General features: G+C 44.2%; 1 protein-coding gene and 1 pseudogene across 1 annotated transcript; one reads left to right on the top strand and one right to left on the bottom strand.

The window, feature by feature from the left end:
• Positions 1 to 202: 202 nt before the first annotated feature.
• Positions 203 to 2,624, bottom strand: LOC136485910 (pentatricopeptide repeat-containing protein At4g21705, mitochondrial-like). Its single transcript, XM_066482717.1, has 2 exons — positions 2,219 to 2,624; positions 203 to 1,613 (listed from the first exon to the last, which is right to left on the bottom strand). The coding sequence occupies exons 1-2, from the start codon at positions 2,522 to 2,524 to the stop codon at positions 417 to 419; spliced, it is 1,503 nt and encodes a 500-aa protein (XP_066338814.1). The 5' UTR covers positions 2,525 to 2,624; the 3' UTR covers positions 203 to 416.
• LOC136485899 (pentatricopeptide repeat-containing protein At2g20710, mitochondrial-like) lies at positions 2,597 to 4,847 on the top strand (annotated as a pseudogene).
• The last annotated feature ends 14,965 nt before the right edge of the window (positions 4,848 to 19,812 follow it).

The following is a 19,812-nucleotide window of genomic DNA, read 5'->3' on the forward strand; positions in this document are numbered from 1 at the left end:
GGTCACAAGGCAGCAGCTTTACCACTGTGCCAAGGCTCCCCTTCTAGGAACTAGGATGGCTTAAAAATTGAACTGGCCAGTAACGGATTACATGGTACAGTATAACAGTAACACATTGCCGGGCCACCTCCACCAACCAATCAACCAATCATACACGTTAATCCACCCCAATTTAACCCTAAACCCCAATACCTTCCAACCCAAGTGGACTGGTGTGCAGTCAAAATGGTATCGCTTCCCATCATTGATCTGATAATTATGTTACAAAATGGCGAACCAAACACCACCATAAAACTGATAATTAATAAAAACAACGAACTATCAAAGGAAGGGTTGTAGATAACTACTAATTTAATCTACTACTAGTATATAGGATCAGACAGCAGTCCTGAAACACCGTTCCATTGACAATCAGCTCAGGCAATATTATCCTCGCGAGGAGCTTCCGTTGCCTCTTCAGCTTTCCGTTCTTCTCTCGCACGAGCCCTCGACAAAGCCTCGGTCATATCAGAGTTCATTGGCACAACAACTTTCAGCAGACTAATGAAAGCTTCGACATCCTTGACCTCCCCTTCATCTCCAAGATACTTAAGTATCATCTCAATCATTGAAGGCCTAGGGATCCAGCCGGTATTGGGAACGTACACACAGAGGGCATTTTTTATCAGCTCATAAGCTTTGGCGACATCACCTTTCTCCGCATAGCCAATTGCCACAATCCCCCAGCTGGTTGAAGGAGGTGTCTTACCCTTTTTCAAGAAGCCGTCGAGCAGCGTCTCAGCCTTGTCCAGCAAGCCCTTTTGGCGGTACCCTGTGAGCAGGACATTTGGAACTTGGAAGTCGAATGCATTTTTGCTAGACTCCCACTCTTTCAGCAAGTCTTCAGCTTCTGTGATCTCATCAAGCTTCACAAGCACTGCAAGCATATTGGTGTAGTCCTTGTTAATATACCTCTTACAGTTCAACATTTGCAGCGCCCATAGCCGCTTGACTTCTGATTTGTCCCCAAGGTGGCCATACAAGGAAATCAAGTGGCTATAGGCATCCGCATCCTTTTTGTCCATTTTTGCCTCTGCTTTCCTTAAGGCAGAGTATGCCTTCTCCCTTTGGTCACCCTTAATGTAGTTGCTTGCCACAACAGCATAGGTATTCCAGTCAACAACAATTTGAGGCTCACATTCCATCTCCTCCAGGGTGTTCTCCAACCCAAAAAAGTCAGCCCTTGTGCCATAAGAATTTATGCATATTCTGTAGCTAAAATTATCAGGAACAATCCCATCGCTCTTCATTTCTGCCATCACCGAAGGGACCCTCTCATGCTGCCCTATGTTGGTATAGAGGCCCATGAGGTTATTGTAGGGGAGCGTGGAGAACACAAAACCAAGCTCTTTCATATTCTGAAAATGGGCCAACGCTTTGTCGACCAAGAGTTCTCGTGTGTAGCAGTTGAGAAGTGCACCATAGGGTTTCTCTGTCTTATCTTTGTTAGACAGGTTATTGAAGTAGGTCTCTGCTGCTCCAACTCCATGGATTTGACCAATTAAATCCAGGTGAATAGCATGATCCTTTGGCAGAAATTTGACGTGAACCTTGAGATTCATCCACTCAGAGACCTGTGCAAAGTGAAAAGAAGATAATGATCAATGAGGGATGCCAAGAATACATACAAAACTGTGCATACAGCAAGTCTGCGGCGCTAGGTCCTAGACCATATATGCTTCTTGAGGACATGTATTCACTAATCATGTGCTATGAAGCAATGATGGCCAAGCTTGTACTGAATCTTATATGTTGGTCAGCATTGTGGATACAGATTGGTCAGCACATTAGTAGTACCTATGACTGAAGGGCAGGCCAAAATCTCTCTAGACTCCTGAATTCCTAACGACAACTCAAGTTGTCCTCTTTGTATCAGTCCTATCCATGTAGCTCACAGAAGAAAAAAAGTATTCACATATTTCACCTGATCAGCATTGTACCAATAAGTTGCCCCATCCCATTTCAGAAATTTCTGCAGTACATCATGATCGGCTCTGTCTGTAGCAGCATTACATCATACAGATACACCTCAAATGCGAATACGAAGGGACAGATGATACGGACATGTACAGCATCAACAAGAAAAACATAACCATCCCCGTACCATTTCATCGAATACCTTCCATGCGCCAATCACACAATAAGCAACCTAGAATGAAAAGAGGAGAGCCGTATCTACCTCGAGGGCCTGGCGGTGGCGGCGGCGCTTGCGGAGCTCCCTGACGATGCGTTGGAGCTCAACGGCTCGGAGGCGGTTTCTGGGCCGCGCCGCCCACAGTTCGATCTCCGGCACAAGGAGTGTGCCCGGGTGGCCCAGCGGCCACAGCGTGGACTGCAGGCTCTGCGGCCGCGCCGGCGGCGGTCGCTCCTCCGCGCTGTTGCTGCGAGACGAGGTGGCAACGGCGCGAGAGGGGGGCACGGGGAGGAGTCCTCCGCGGCGGCCAAGGCTGAGCAGGCGGCGCGTCGCGGCGAAGAGAGAAGCCATGGCGAATGGCGTGGCCGTTGGCGGCTTGGCGCTGGCTTTGCCGTAGCCCGTGGGTCCTTTGGGCTTTTGGCCATTTCGGCCCAATTCTCGTCAGCTTCCCTTCTTCCCCTTCCCCCGAAACCCTCGCACTGTAGCGGCCCGCACAGAGCCGCCGGAGCGCCGCGCCACCATGTACCGGCTTCTCCTCCGCTGCTTCTCCACGGCTGCCGAGGGTGCCGCCGCCGCCTCTCCCTCTACCTCTCCCTCCCCCTCCATCTCCATGTCCCCGACCCTGCGGCAACCTCTGCCGGATGACCTGTACCGCCGCATCATGAATGTCGGGCGCCCATCCATCCCGCTATCCCCCGTCCTGAAGCAATGGGATCAAGAAGGCCATACCGTCAAGAAGTTCGTCATCCAGGCCATCGTCAAGAAGCTCGTCGGCCTCCGCCGCTTCGCCCATGCACTCGAGGTCCCAGGCAAACCCTCCTCCCCCTAAACCTGCCCCTCGAATTCCTTTTTTTTTAGATCCTTGCTCATTTTCCATGCACATTCCGCTCGCTGAGTCAGGCGATTCGTTGCGTTCTTGCAGCTGTCGTTCTGGATGACCGACCGGAGGCACCTCCACCTGTCGGCCGGTGACGTCGCGTACCGGCTGGACCTAATCAGCAAGGTGCACAGCCTTGAGAAAGCTGTCGAGTACTTCGGCATGGTACCGAAGCAGCTGAGGAAGCCGCAGTGCTACGGCTCCCTCCTGAAATGTTATGTGGAGGCGAAGGCTGTCGACAAGGCTGAGGAGCACTTCGCGAAGATGCAGGAGATGGGGATGAAGAGTTCTTTTGCATACACTTCGATGATGAAGCTTTACTTAGAGACCGGGCAGCTTGAAAGGGTGCACGCCATGTTCCAGGACATGGAAGAGAAAGGTGTGAAACCTGATACGTTTAGTGTGGAGAGTATGTTAGCTGCGTACATTGCTGCTGAAGATGTCGAGGGGGTTAGTAAGGTGCTCGACAAGGCCAATCCATACGAGAAGTTTGTGAGTTGGCATGGACATGCTTTGGCAGCGATCTTGTTCATGAAATCTGGGATGCAGGTGAGGGCTGTCATGGCTCTTCTAGAAGCCGAGAGGCGGATATCTCCAAAGAGTAGTAGGATCGCATACGCTTTCTTACTCAAGACCTATACTGATCTGGGGATGTATCCTGAGGTTGGACGCATTTGGAGTGTCTATAAATCCAAAGTGCCAGCATCCAACACAATGTACTTGTCGAGGATAAGTGCATTACTCAAGATGAACGACATTGATGGGGCAGAAGCAACATTGAAAGAGTGGGAAACGGTGTGTCTTCGTTATCATGATTTCAGATTAATCAACTTGATGGTTGATGCTTATTGCAGAGACGGTCTTGTGGAGAAGGCAGTAGCTCTTGTGGATGACGCCATCAAGAAAGGGAGGACACCTTACGCTAATACTTGGTATAAGTTGGCTGGTGGGTTTTTTTAAAACTGGTGAAGTACCAAAAGCAGTGGACATGACAAGGAAGGCCCTTGATTCTGCGACTCCTCCATGGAAACCTGACCTCACAAATGTGCTAATGAGCCTGGAGCACTTCATGAATCAGAAGGATGTAGAAGCAGCTGAGGAGATGGCGAGTATGCTACAGAAGCTGGATCCTTTGACTAGGGATGTTTACCATTGTTTACTGAAGACCTATGTCCGTGCGGGAAAGCCGGTGTCCGATTTGCTCGAGCGTATGAAGAAAGATAGCCTTGAGGTTGATGAAGACACAGAAAGAATCCTCGCAGAAGAATGTAAGTAGATATGCACCCGTTGCCGATCACTAAATAATCCCTTTCCTCTGTTCATTTGTTCCTTCTTTGTTCTTGAGCTCTTCTCGTTAGTTTGACACATGGCCACTGCTTACATAAAACAGCACAATCCTTTCTTGTATGTGATGGCCTCACATGACAGTGGTGTTGTGGGTGATAGGGTTGAGAAAGCATTGAAAGAGTGGGAAACAATGACTCTTTTCTTTTGTGGTTTCAAATTAGTGATGAATGCTTGCGGCAGAGTCTTGTAAAGAAACAAGTAGCTCTTGTTAGATGATCCCATAAAGACAGGGAGGAAATCTGGCGCTAATACTTGGTATAAGTTGGCTGATGGATACTTCAGGAATGGTGAGGTGCCGATGGCAGTGATTACGACAAGGAGTGCTCTTGCTTCCACAATTTATCCACTGGAATCTAACCTGACATGTATGTAAAATGAACCAGAGACATAAATTTCTGGTGACATATGTGCAAAAATCTCATGAACAAGTGTCATGGAAATACATAGCATAGCACAGGCATTTGCATTCTAATCAATCTCTGCTTGAGTTTGTTTGTTTTGTTTTTTAGTTGGGTCTGACATTTAGTAGCTGTGCTGCCAAGGTGAAAGTCTGGGAAATGTTTGGATTGAGTCGGAGTGTTGGTGCTCAAGTATAAGTGCATAAATATCATAGCTGTGCTGCCAATGTGAAGTCTGGGAAATGTGTGGATTGAGTCGGGGTGTTGGTGCTCAAGTATAAGTGCATAAGTAACATGGCCTGCGTAGTAAGTTTGGTCCAGCATGGTGCAATAATGATTTCTGGGGAACGGCCATTTTAAACCCTTTTTTTAGAATCATTTTAAGCCCTTATTGGAACGTGGGAACATGAGAAATTCGTGTGGAGTTTCCTCCATTCTGAATCAGGCCAGCTTCAGCGATCCTTCATTTGCAGATGTTGAAGCTCAGCACTGGCGTATGCGTATGTGTGCCAGGCTCCGCATTGGGCCGTGCCTGGCCATCTCAATCTTTGTTGGACGGGGCCGTTATGGTGTTTCTCCTTTAGATTCGACCAAAGCCAGGGAGGCCGGCGGTGATGCGCAATCTTTTCTTCCTCATATATGCCGCACAGGTTCTTGTAGGACAGTGACGTCGGTATTGGTAATTGAATTTGAAGAAGAAGAAGAAAAAAACTCTACTGCCAACAAGATGATGATATTGGTTTGTCTTCATGAGCAAATACTCGTCATGATGATAGGACTGCCGAGTGCCGACTGCGAGCCAGAGGATGGGATGAATGTGCACGTGTTGTTTACCAATTGTTTGGCCAGCTTTCAGATAAAATCCAGGCCGCAGTATCGTCTCTCTCTCTCTCTCTCTTTGTTGGGTGGGTACGGTGGCCCTTTTTGTTTTGTGAGATGTGATGAGAGAATAGATAGATAGATAGGCCGTGATGCGGATGCTCTAGTTGCTTGCTTCGATTATGGGACGGTCAGACGGTGGAAAGTTTACATGTCTGGCTGCGGTTCGACCGACTGGAATAATAATCGGACCGGACCTGGTGCGGCCGCCCGATGAACACCATCCACAGCTCGCCCAGTATTTTACTCGCTCGGTTGCTCTGCCATGGTCTGATGCCCGGCCGCCCGGCCGGCCACACCGCACCCTGCTGCAGTCGTCTGAATACCTGCCGCCTGCCAGCGGCCGGCCGTGATCCGATCTCCTACCTACTACTCGGCTACTCCTTGTTCGGTGGCGTCCGTCTCCGGCCCGGCCAGCCACCACAAGAGGTGGAGAGGCCAGAGAGCGTGAAGCGCAACGCCAGCTGCCGGCCGACAGGTCAGGAGCCTCATATACATGTCTGTCCGGGCGGTTGCCGTGTCAGTTGTGAGAACTACGTGTGATGGTCGATGTGGCTAACAAGAACAAGTATGGCCCTGTTTGGTTCCTACAGTGCTTCTTAAAATTTCTGTCACATCGAAATGTTTAGACATATACATGGAGTATTAAATATGGACTAATTACGAAACTAATTGCATAACTTGCGACATAATTTGCGAGATGAATCTTTTAAGCCTAATTAGTCCATGATTTGACAGCGTGGTGCTACAGTAAACATATGCTAATGACAGATTAATTAGGCTTAAAAAATCGTCTCGTAAATTAGCCTCCATCTATGTAATTGGTTTTATAATTAATCTATATTTAATGCTCCTTATTAGTATCTAAATATTTAATATGACATAAATTTTAAGAACGCCTAAAACTGAACACCCCCAGTATACCGCACGCGAAAGGCAACAGACAGAGAACGCACGCGCAGGTGTGACACGACTGACGATGGACAGGTATCGCATCGGTCGGGCACCACTACTTGGTACTGTAACAGATTTCATAATAATTAATTAATCTAACACTACTTATCAAGTATAATAAATTATTTTTTATACATTACTAATCAGATCTGGGATTAACTGACTTCTCGCTCTCGGAAAACGATTGGAAGCGACGGGGCACGACAAGAAGTAGGCAACTGAGCTAGGTGTTTGTTGTCTTGCTAGTAGCGGGACCGATATATTATCCAAATGGACAATAATAAGCAAAGCTGCTGCGATGCGATCATATGCATCAATCCCTGTATGCTCGCTTATTGGACGGGTCGTGACTGGGGTGCCAACCCAGACATCTAATTCTTCCTTTAATTCTTATATAAATCAAAGTGACATTAGAGTTTTAGGGTTTGCTTGGAACGGAGGAATTAAAAACATAGAAAAACGAAAAAAATATAGGAATAGGATGAAGATGAGATGATAAAATAGAGGATAGGAAAAAAAACATAGAATTATAGGAATCTTTGATGGATTGCAAAGGGCAAAAAAAAAAGGGCATGTAACTTCACTTGCTATAGCTGGAATGTGAGTCACTGCTTTACCCTCCTTTTTTCCTGTCTTCTTCACGAGCGCTGCATTGGACCTCGCAAAGGAAAGGAAACCAAGAGATCTGAGTTATTTCCTTTGAAATGTGCACCCAGCTACAGTCAAACGGAGGAAAGGAATTGATACTTTCCTGTGTTCCAAATGGTCCAGTTTAGTTCCTTTCCTTTATTTTTAGATTCCTACAATTTTCCTTCAAAAATCCTTGTTCCAAACACCCCCTTAGAGGTCGGGCTGGGGTGAAGGGTAATCCAAGATCAGGCGGGGTCTTTAGAGGAAAGCCTGCGGTGGTAAGCCAATCCAATAAGGGTACATTATTGGTGTTCGGTGAAGGCATTTAGCGATCTAACAAGTGAAACAACAAATAGCTGGTTATAGTGACTGCTAATAGCTAAATTGTACATTGAAAAAAACCCCTAAATCCTCCTCCAATCCAAACAGCTATAGACGGAGATAGCGGCAGCTATAGCTGGAGATTTAGAACCTCGGTGCATATAAGCAAGGACAAGATAGTTATAGGAAATGGAGTAAATCAAAGGACCACTAGTTAAATAATACTTCCTCCGTTCTAAATTATATGCCATTCTATTTTTGTACGGCATAAGCTTTTGTTATAAGGCTTTGTTGTGGTATCCCAAATGACTGTGAGCCGTTTATTTCTTTCGATCGGACGGTCACGATCACCTAATAGATGAAATGTATATTTTTCAGTGTTTTCCTAAACGCTAAACGGTAAACAGTCGGTCACCTACCGTTTAGCCATTATTCGGGCTAAACGGTCCACTAAACGGGCTAAACGGTCAATTAAACAGGGTAAACGGACGATTAAACGGAAACGGCGCACCACCGTGTAGCGTGTACACGGCGTGTACACGGGCTACACGGCCGTGTAGGCGAACAGTGATATTTTTAAATTTTTTATTTTATAAAATAGGATAAATAAGGAAAGTTTTAGATATAAAAAATCTTTTTTCTACATTTGATTGATGCATGCGTGATATATAGTAAATCTTTTTTATTTTATAACTTTATACTTGATATATTTTGATTACCATATAATTTTGTATGTAACTTTATACACTTGATTTTGCATGTGGTAGGATTAGCCTGTGTATGTGATTAGCCTGTGTACGTGGTTAGCGTGCGTGTGTACGCGGCAGTGTGTACGTGGTAACATGAGTAGAGATAACGTAAGTCTCAGTCATTTTTTGGCACCGGACTAAAGATAGAATTAATCCTGGTTGGAGCTACTAACCGGGACTAAAGTTCCCTAGCCAACGGCTAGAGGCGTAGCTTTTACAGGAGGGGGCCGTTAGTCCCGATTGGTAGCTTAAACCGGGACTAAAGGTCATCCTCCAGTCCTGGTTGGAGCTACCAGCCGTGATTAAACCTTTAATCTCGGTTGGTGGCTCTAACTGAGACTAGAATTCTACTTGTAGCTCGAGTTTATACCACAAACCAGGACTACATGTTTCGGGCTATATACTTTCTCCTTCTTCCTCCCCTAGCCTAAGCCATTTCAAGCTCTCTGCCTGCTCTCTATTCTTACTCGTGGAAGGAGTTCATGCTTGCGGGATTGGTGAAGACTTCATTCCTCCATCCATTCTTCGGTTCTAAAGGTTACCAACTTCATCCTCCCATATTTCATCACTAGCTTGGCTCATTTCATGGTCTAGAAATAAAGAAATTTATGGTTTTTTTAATTGGGAATGATGGTGGATTTTTTTTTATTTATATACCATTTGAGCTTGAAATCACTTGATAGTTTGAATATGAAGATGAAGGAAGCTTATAGTAGTTCATCAAAACTAGTATGCACCTTTTATTGCCTCATTTCATGGTCTAGAAATAGAATTTTTTTTGGTTTTCTAGATTGGGAATAATGGTGGATATTTTTTATTTATATGCCATTTAGCTCAAAATCACTTGATAGTTTGCATATGTAGATGAAGGAATCTTATAGTAGCTCATCAAAACTAGTATGCACCTTTTGTTGCCTCATTTCATGATGGTTTAGAAATAGAGAAATATAAGATTTTTTAGTATATAGCTCATTTAATTTCATGGTTCACAAAATTAGAAATTTATAATAGATAGTCGTAGATGGCGATTGCTTCTGGGTCCTCGGCCTCGCATGGGGTCCCTAAGCGACTGAGGTCGGACCTCCCTCTCATTGCGTGCGGCAAGTGTGGGCAGAAGATTGTGAGGGAGTATAGGGTGAAGAAGAAGGGTTCCAACCAAGGGCGCATCTTCTACACGTGTCCGGATCGCGAAAGTGAGTTTTTTGTCATGTGTTGTTATGGTTTATAGCCATTTTTCATGATGATTTTGATTAAAGTTCTTGATTTGTTGTTGTAATTTTAGTGGGATGGCACTGGATCATGTGACGGTTGATACTGGGAGGAAGAGTATGTTGAGCACGTCCAAAAATCTCTTACAAAGGCAACTGAGGCTACTGATGAGAGTGCACCTTTGTATGATGAGGCAATGAACCATCAGAAGAATGATCTGTCTGTTTTAGTTGGAATTGGTCGTGAAATCCTTATTCTGCTGAAGTGCATTATATGTTTAGTCTGTTTAGTGCTATTTGAGATTGTCTACATTGTATCAAGGATTAAATAAATTAATATTCGAGAGTACATGAAACAGCTGTGTGGTATAGAATATTAATTAATCATGTTGATTGATGGATATTTTGGATCTTTTAATTAACTACTAATCATGCATGTTGTATAAGATGGGTTATTACAAGTTTTTGATGTGGTGTACATCATGTAATGCAGATGAACCGACAATGGATGTACAACGTGGACCGCCGCTCCCCAATGTTCGTTAGGGGCGTGCATGAATTCATAAATGTGGCCAAGGCAAACACGCGGAATGGTTTCATGTGCTGCCCATGTGTTCTATGTAAGAATGAGAAGGATTATTCTTGCTCAAGGATCCTTCACGAACACCTGTTTACATTAGGTTTTATGCCAAACTATATTTGTTGGACTAAGCACGGAGAAAGATGTGTTATAATGGAAGAAGATGAAGAAGAAGAAGAAGAAGGGGATGATGACAATATTATTATTCGTGGTTTTGCTAAATACGGTGCCTTTGATGATACTGCAATGGGGGAAGTTGAAGAAGAGGTAGCGGCTGAAGAAGAGGTAGTGGTAGAAGATGAGCCCACTGATGATCTTGGTCAGGCCATCCGTGATGCACACAGAGAATGCGAAAGTGAAAAGGAGAAGATCAAGTTTGAGTGCATGCTAAAGGATCACAAGAAATTGCTCTACCCAACTTGCAAAGAGGGGCAAAAAAAGTTAGGTACCACACTTGAATTATTGTAATAGAAGGCAAAGAATGGTGTATCCGACAAGGGATTTGGGGAGTTACCGACTATTGCAAAGAAGATGCTTCCAAAGGCAAACGATTTGCCCGCCACTACATACACAACAAAATAGGTCATCTGCCCTCTGGGATTAGAAATCTAGAAGATACATGCATGTCCTAATGAATGCATCCTCTACCGCAGCGAGTACAAGAATTTGGATGCATGCCCGATATGCCGTGCATTATGGTATAAGATTAGGCGAGATGACCCTAGTGATGTTGAGGGCGATAGTGAATGTCCCAGAAAGAGAATCACTGTCAAGGTGATGTGGTATGCTTCTGTAATACCATGCTTGAAACGTTTGTTCAGAAACAAAGTGCATGCAAAGTTGCTGTGATGGCACAAAGAAGAGCATAAGGTAGATGATATGTTGAGACACCCCGCTGATGGGTCCCAGTGGAGAGCAATCGATAGAGAATTCTCAAAGTTTGTAGATGACACAAGAAACATATGGTTTGCTTTAAGTACGGATGTCATGAATCCTTTTGGGGAGCAGAGCAACAGTCATAGCACTTGGCCTATTACTCTATGTATCTACAACCTTCCTCCATGGCTGTGCATAAAGCAAAAGTTCATTATGATGCCAGTGCTCATCCAAGGTGCGAAGCAACCTAGAAACGACATTGATGTGTACCTGAGGCCATTAGTTGAGGAACTTCTACTTTTGTGGAGCAACACAGGCGTACGTGTGTGTGGGATGAGTACAACAGGAACACTTTGACCTATGAGCATTGTTGTTCGTAACAATCAATGATTGGCCTACTCTTAGCAATCTTTCAAGATAGTCAAATAAGGGATATAATGCATGCACGCACTGTTTTCATGACATGGAAGGTATATTTTTGAAAAATGTTGAAAGGTCTTGTACATGGGCCATCGTCAATTTCTTCCATTGAATCACGCCCTAAGAAAGAGAGGCGAGCATTTTTAAGGTAAGGCAGAGCGCCGAACAAAGCCTGACAACCATAGTGGTGAGGATGTATTCAATATGGTCAAGGATGTACAAGTAGTCTTTGGGAAGGGACCTGACAGCCAACCTATTTCGAATGGTGCTAACGGACACGCACCCATGTGGAAGAAGAAGTCTATATTTTGGGAGCTACCCTACTGGCAAGTCCTAGAGGTCCACAACGCGATCGACGTGATGCACCTGACGAAGAATCTTTGTGTGAACCTGCTAGGCTTCATGGGTGTGTATGAGAAGGCTAAGGACACACTAGAAGCAAGACATGACCTGCAGTGTATGAAAGAACAAGAAAACCTGCCTCTAGAGAAGGTAGATGATGGATGCTAGTACTTAAGTACTGCCAGCTACACTCTTAGCAAAGAAGAGAAGGAAAGCATGTTTGAATGCCTAAACAACATCAAGGTCTCATCTGGCTTCTCATCGAATGTAAAGGGGATAATAAATGTGGCAAAGAAGAAATTTCTAAACTTAAAGTCTTATGACTGCCACGTGCTTATGATGCAATTACTTCCCGTTGCATTGAGAGGGATTCTACCTCCAAATGTACGATTAGCCACCATGAAACTATGTGCATTCCTCAACGCAAATTCTCTGAAGGCAATCAATCCAACACATCTAGCAAAGCTACAAAATGACGTGGTCTAATGTTTTGTTAGCTTTGAGTTGGTGTTCCCGCCATCCTTCTTTAATATTATGATGCACCTCCTAGTTCACTTGATCAAAGAGATTAGTATTCTCGGTCCTGTGTTTCTACACAACATGTTCCCCTTTGAGAGGTTCATGGGAGTCCTAAAGAAATATGTTCACAACTGTGCTCGCCCAGAAGGAAGCATCGCCAAGGGCTACGGAACAGAGGAGGTCATTGAGTTCTACGTTGATTTCATTCCTGTACTCAACCCGATTGGTGTTCCTGAATCACGACATGAGGGGAGACTAAGTGGAAAGGGAACACTAGGGAAGAAAGAATATATTGTCAAGGAGGACGATTATTTCCGTAAAGCACACTACATAGTTCTACAAAACTCCTCCTTGGTTGATCCGTATATCGAGGTACACATGGACATTATATGATCCAAATTCCTGAGGAGGACTGAAGCCTAGATTACGCGTCGACACATGGAAACTTTTGATAGTTGGTTGCAAAAACGATGTTAGGGTGACGAGAGTCTGGATGAGCAACTGTACTTGTTGTCTAGGGAACCATCTTGGCATATCCTGGCATTCAAGGGGTACGAGATAAATGGCAATATATTTTACACGATAGCCCAAGATAAAAGGAGCACCAACCAAAACAGTGGTGTCCGCATAGATGCCATAGACCCAAATGGGAATGAGGAAACATATTATGGCCGCATAGAGGAGATATGAGAACTAGACTATGGATCATATTTTAAGGTCCCTTTGTTTCGGTGCCAATGGGTGAAGGTGATCGGAGGTGAGGTAACAGTGGACCATCTGTATGGAATAACAATAGTGGACCTCAACAATCTTGGGTACAGAGACGAACCATTCGTCTTAGCCAAGGATGTGAATCGGGTGTTCTATGTGAAGGACATGTCTACCAAATCGAAGAAAGAGAAAAACAACGACAATGACTCAGACAATGAGCCAAAGTGCCACATAGTTTTTTCAGGGAAAAGAAACATTGTGGGAATCGAGGATAGGTCTGACATGTCAAAAGATTATGAAAAGAATGACGGAATTTTGCCTTTCACAGTAAATAGTGACCCAAGCATCCTGCTAAATAATGAGGACACTCCATGGTTGGTGCGATCATAACCAAGGGACATACGTCAAGAAGAAGTTCGTTGCTGTTTCCGCTTGATATGGTGATGTATTAGACCTATTATGTAATAATTGTGACTTCAGATTTTTTCTATCGTGTTTTTATATTTTCTACAGTTTAAATGAATTTTCTGCTTGACGGTGGATTTCCTGTCGAGAATGTGTGATGAAAAACCAAATGATCAACGTTAATAAGACGTGAAAACTAATTTCCTGTCGAAAAGCAATACTTTTAATGATTTTAATTAAGTAGTACATTTATGCAAGGTGGAAATTGTGATTATTATTTACATTATGTTAAATATTTATATGGTAAAACAAAAGAGTTTAGTTATAGATTTTTCTTATGTACAATAATGCAAAACTAGGTCCAGGATTTTTTTTGTATTTTTTGGCTAATATTTTATTTATTAGGCAATTAACAACTCTCTACATATTTATATAAAAGAAATAAATAAAGAAGGAAAACCTTCTGGAAATTGGTGAGAAGCCAAACTGCAGCCCACCTTTACTCTCGGAAGGATCAACCACCCGGGACTAAAGATGGGCTGCGTTTTTGTGACCCGCCAAAAATCCCCTTTACTCTCGGGCCATGGCTGCACCCGGGACTAAAGGTTAGACCTTTAGTCCTAGTTCTAACCATCACCTGGGACTAAATGACATTTAGTCGCGGGCCGTGGCTTCATCCGAGACTAAAGGTCCCCCCTTTATAAACTGCGCCCTTACCTTATCTTCCTCTCCGTCTCCGCCGCTCGATTGATCCAGGCCCAGCCGCGCCGCCATGCTTCACTTCGATCTTCGCCGCCGTCCCCACATCGTTTGTCATCGTCTCTGCCTCAACTCGTAGCACTCCTTCTCCAACTGTATCCAGTAGCCACCAAGCTGCCCCGTTGCGCGCCTCAACATCTCCACCGGATCCGATATAGCAGTGCCGCGCCCTGGCCTCGCCTCGTCACGCGCGTGTGCTCGCTTCTTCTCTGGCCAGCCCCTGTGCGCCACGCTCATCCTCGCTAGAGCATGCTTCGTCCTTGTCCCTAGCCCGCCTTGCTCGTCCTAGCTGGAGCATGCGTTATCCTCGTCCCCCGTCGCCCTGCCACCACCTCGCTCGTCCTCGTCCACGCGTAGAGCGCACGCGCCTTGTGACTCTCATCTCTGGCCGTCAAGCCACGCTGTCGCCTTGTCTCCACTTGATCCAGTACTGCCGCCCCCCGGCCTGGCTACCAGCACCCCAGCCGGTCTCACCTCGTCACGCCATGGCTCCTAGCCGGTCGACCCCAAAGCACGTGCGCCCGCTCCGCCTTCGTCTTCACTGGCAGGATCCAGCCGCGCCACGCGCGTGCCTCTTCTGCGAATTCGCATCGTCATCTCACGTCGTTCGTCGTCTGCGTCGGAGTCGTCGTGTCGTCATCCTCTCTATCCTTGTCCTCGCCGGAGTGATCATCAGCAGTGTATGTGTGTACATCATGTGTGTGTGTGTGATGAGTGAGTGTGTGTGTGATTTGCTTGTGCATATTATTTTTTTGGCATAGAAAAAATTAGAAAAAATAGATAGAAATATTGTAGTGTATAATATATATAGTAATACATTATAGAAAATTAAACAATATAGTTGTAGAAAATAACATTGAAGAAATATATTTGAATCTTCATAATTGAAAATTAAAGATTGATTTTATTAGTGCTACATGAATTTTTGGTATATATATCCGAAATTTAGATATATTAGCATTATTAGTGTGACATGAATTTTGATATATTTATATACACCAATGTTGATCATGATATATATCCTAATATCTTGAACTCGCTCCTAACCCTAACCCAGCCGAGCTTCGCTCCAAACCCTTATATATATCCTGATCGAGTTCCACGCATGCAAACCCTAACGAGAGCTCGGCATAAATAATAACCTTGAATTATGTAGTTATTTAAGTTGAAGCCCCTGGATTGATCCATTAATTAGCATATGCATGACTACTATATGGTTTTCATTTATATATAGTTCTGGTAATTAAGATGTCTGACCTGTAAGACAACTATGAGAATGTGGCCATGATGAACATTATCAATGCCGGTAGTCAATATGGCCCCAACCAGAACGAGGCCGGCTAGCAAGATTTCGATGATGGCTCTCAATACTTAATAAATTTTGAAGATGAGTAAGAAAATCTTGTGCAATAAAATGCTGGCGAGGTATATTTGTTAATAATCTTGCATATCTTATATATATGAAATTATACATAATTCCAATAATTCATATATATATATATATATATTACTGAATCTTTGTGTTTCAACGTACGTAGCCCTCTGGATCAACGACGTCGATGAAAAGTAGTACGAGGCCTGACAAAACCGTTGGAGGGCCACTACATAATCACAGAAGTAGATCCTAATACCGGCGAACCGCTCTTGCCAAAAACAATGCAAAGAAGTTCGTAAACAATTATGGGGTTCTTGTTAGGGACAGGGTCCCGATCAACGTCTGTGAGTGGAAAAAGAAGAAGGGTGATCATCTGATCAGTTTTGTCTCTGAGCGAGAGAAGGTCCTTCTTTGGGATTCAGTCACTGCACATTTCAATCTACTAGTAGGTGAAGATTTAAAAAAACTAGTTAAAAGTTGGGCTCTCAATAAGATGGCCACACAATTCCAGACCTAGAAGAAGTATACAATGAATTTGTCAAGAAGAATCTGACTCCAGATTTTAGTCAAAATAGCCCATACAAAAAGTAGAGGGACGACTGGCCTGAATTTGTGAGGTACAAGACCTCGGAAGAGGGTGAGCAACGGGTGAGAAGGAACCAACATAATACGTGACAGAAGGTATACCATCATAAAATAGGATTAGGTGGCTACAGGAGTGCCATTCCAAAGTGGCAAAGAATGAAAGCAGACCTGCTTGCCAAAGGGATCCGTCCATTTTCAACCGAATGGCCCGAACGCTCCAAGAATTGGTTTTTCACGCATGGGGGATCACTGGACCCGGAGACCAGGGAGTCGGTTGTTGGTGGGGAAATTGGAACAACAGCACAAAGATTTTTTGATATTATAGATGCTTCTGTCAGTGGTGCCTTTGTGCCCAACCGAGAGAAGGATGAGCTGAGGTATGCCCTCTAGACTGATGAATACCCTGGGAGAACGTGAGGCAAAGGGTTGATTTTGTGGTGGCATGGCTTCCCTGAAAACGCCGCAACCTACAGAAGCCGCTAGCGAAGGAAGGATGAGGAGGCAGAGTGGATCTGCGGGTTAGAGGAGGTGGTGCTTCAATCGCGGGAGCGAGAACTAAACATGCACATGAGAATGCAAGAGGAAATCAAATGACAAGTGGCACTATAGTTGAGCCAGAGGCAGTCAACATCAGAGCATGGAGTCAACATTAGCCCCCCTCAGCTAAGAAGCAGTTGCGCTTCCACTAAGATCCCAAATCAAGATGACGCATTGCAGCACTTCCCCGTGGATGACATCACCGTTCCTTTGATGCCATGTGAGTTGCACATTCCCATGGGGAATACTGGTGCCACAGTCTTGGTGGCGCATGGTATTTTTTCTCCTGTGGTCCCTGAGAAGACACCAAGAAGCCATGGGAATCCAATTCCACCTGGCTATTATAGCGTCTCGGTGGATAGAGTTATCAAAGACTATAGGAAAGTGGCTCTTGACTTTCTTGGAGGTGATGGGGAGAAGACCCTAGAACAAGGAGAGCATTCATTCATTTTATTGCGCAAGCGCTACATTATTATTCCCGGTGCGGCGGCTAGGGTACCGTCGCCTTCTCCTCAACTACCTCATGATAGGTGCGGATGAAAGTGAACAAAACATTTTTTCAATAATTAATCATTCTCAATTATTGACTTCTCGAGTAATAACCATTTACTCCCAATCATTTTTGTACTCATAGGTCTCCCAACCTGAGTCTAGTTCTTCCATCCTTTGATAATCATCAGAGTGCTATGGACGATGATGATGCTTTGGACGATGATGATGCGTTCCATGGCATGGCTACATCTCCATCTCCTCTAAGGCGGTCTTCCCCTCCACCTCCTCCCGCACCGTAGAGCCAGAAGAGGCCCTCGCCCCCGGTGAAGTCCCCGGTGAAGAAGAAAGCCAGACGTCGTAAAACAAAGCCCTCTTCGGAGAAGCTACCTTACGAGAAGTCTGAAAAGGAATCAAAAGCGGTGGCACAAAAAGATTTGGATAACTGGCAGAAAAGTTTAGCAGAATCAAAAGCAAGGAGGTTGGAACTTCAGAAAAACCCACCAAAGCCATACTACATAGCTCAACGAGAACTAAGGAAAAGAGTTCATGAAGTGGAGAAAAAGCAGCATGTGGCATGTAAGTCCCCGCCATTATCGGACTATGAACGCTCTCTCGACAAGTCATATAAGGCGTCGCTGAAAGCGAAGAGAGCAGGGAAAGATGTTGCACAGCTCGGGCAGCAATCTAAGCAATCTATCAACCCGCTAGTTGTTGAGAATGATTGTACAAATGCCCAAGGCAGTCCAATCGATAGGGAGGCACTCTAAGACTTCATGGCCACAACAGGTCTCACACCTCAACAACACATTGGGGGAGGATCGATACCCACAACCAACTTTGATATTTACTAGACCTATGAGTATGGCAGGAGTCTTGTCAACCCTAAGTTTTTGTCATCACTGGGTACGCAAATGTTCTTGTTAAACAAGTGGTACTTAAGAGCATGTGACAACGAAGAGGCATGGCTTATTGTCAGAATTAGACCAGAGCATTACTTCAATGGCTATGACATTTTATATACTGAGTTCAATGAATTACACCAACATTAAACCGAGATGCTCTCGACAAATCTCTCCTCAACTGCTGGTGTCTATAAGTAATTCTTTCTACAATTGATGTAGCTTGCGTGTTAGTTCATTGTCTATATATAGTTATCCTCACACTATATATATTCTTGTACTATATAAATGTAGATATGAGATGCAGAAACTAAAGAGAAAAGGGTTAACTGATGTTGGTTTCATGGATCCAAATCACACATTTAAGGACACGCTTACTTGATATGATAGATGGTCACCTCAAGTGGAGAATAATCTCTTTAGGTTCTTAGATAACCAACATGACAAGACACTGATACTCCTCCCTTACAACTTCAAGTGAGTGTTAATGTCTTGTGCCCATTTTATTTTGCTTAGTCCATGTTGACTTTAGTTAATGAGTTATGCCTGCGTATAAACATGTAGCTATCACTGGATACTACTGGTCATCGATATGCCCAGGAGTATTGTAAAGATCTTTGACTCAGCGACAAAACCCTAAGAAAATTACCAAGCAATGATAGATATTCTCCACTGGTAATTTTGGTCTCGCATACTGTATACTCTCTTATGCCATTTTATTGATATAACTCCATTTATTTATTTATTTTGTTGGGCAGTGCTTGGAAAAGGTTCACCAAGAAACGCCATTATGGTCAATGGAAAGTGCCTTTGAATGTAGTCCAATACCTAGTAAGTACTAGCTAAGTCACCGTCTTTATTTAGTTCAATTCATTATTAGCATGCTTCATTGGTTGATGATGAATCTTTTTCTCATAAAGTGGTGTCCGCAGCAAGGATCGAGAAACAACTTATGTGGATACTACGTCTGCGAGTTCCTCATGGAGTACTCAAGGAGAACAGGTGAAGAGATCCTCAAAGTACATAAAAAATATACATAATTTATTTATTATCATTGTGTTGATATATATAATCATATATATATTCATACTTTTCCTTTCATTCAAATTGAAGATTGAATGGAGGAAGCAAAATGTTCTGTGATGTGACCAGATCAAAGCAATTCAAGAGGCATTGGTAGGATTTCTTATGGATGAGGTCATAGATCCCAAAGGCGTGTATCACTATGACCCTAAAGAATTAATACCTAGTAGCCATACTATCGGTGTTTCGAGTAAACACCAAATAGTAAATTTGTATTTGTTGCGCGTTAGGCCCGGATGGTGTGCTAAAAGACACAAGGTTTATACTGGTTCGGGCAGAATGTCCCTATGTCTAGTTTGCTGCTGCTGCTCGTGTTATTAGCACTGAAAGGTTCAAAGTAGGGGGTACAAACGGTTGAGAGAGGGATAGGTCCCAAGTCTATGATGGAAAGGTCGAACGAGTGCTGAGAGCTCGGTTGCTGCTCAGCTGTGTGCTATGTGGTGCGTGGTGTGTTGAATTGATCTGTCTCCTTAGTGGGGTGCCCTGCCCTCCCTTTTATAGATCAAGGGGGAGCAGGGATTACAAAATAGGAGAAAGAAGAAGAACTAGAGGCCAAGAAGGTCCTTCGAAGGTGCTGGGTCTTTCTTTTCCTTTGAGCCTGCCCTGCTGACATGGCAGTTGGTGCCAGGGATAGCATGTTCGCTGATCCTGATAGGACCGTACTATGGCTTCATTCAGCAAGTGGGCACGTCT

The sequence above is a fragment of the Miscanthus floridulus genome, chromosome 1, assembly GCF_019320115.1.
Source record: "Miscanthus floridulus cultivar M001 chromosome 1, ASM1932011v1, whole genome shotgun sequence".
Lineage (NCBI taxonomy): Eukaryota > Viridiplantae > Streptophyta > Magnoliopsida > Poales > Poaceae > Miscanthus > Miscanthus floridulus.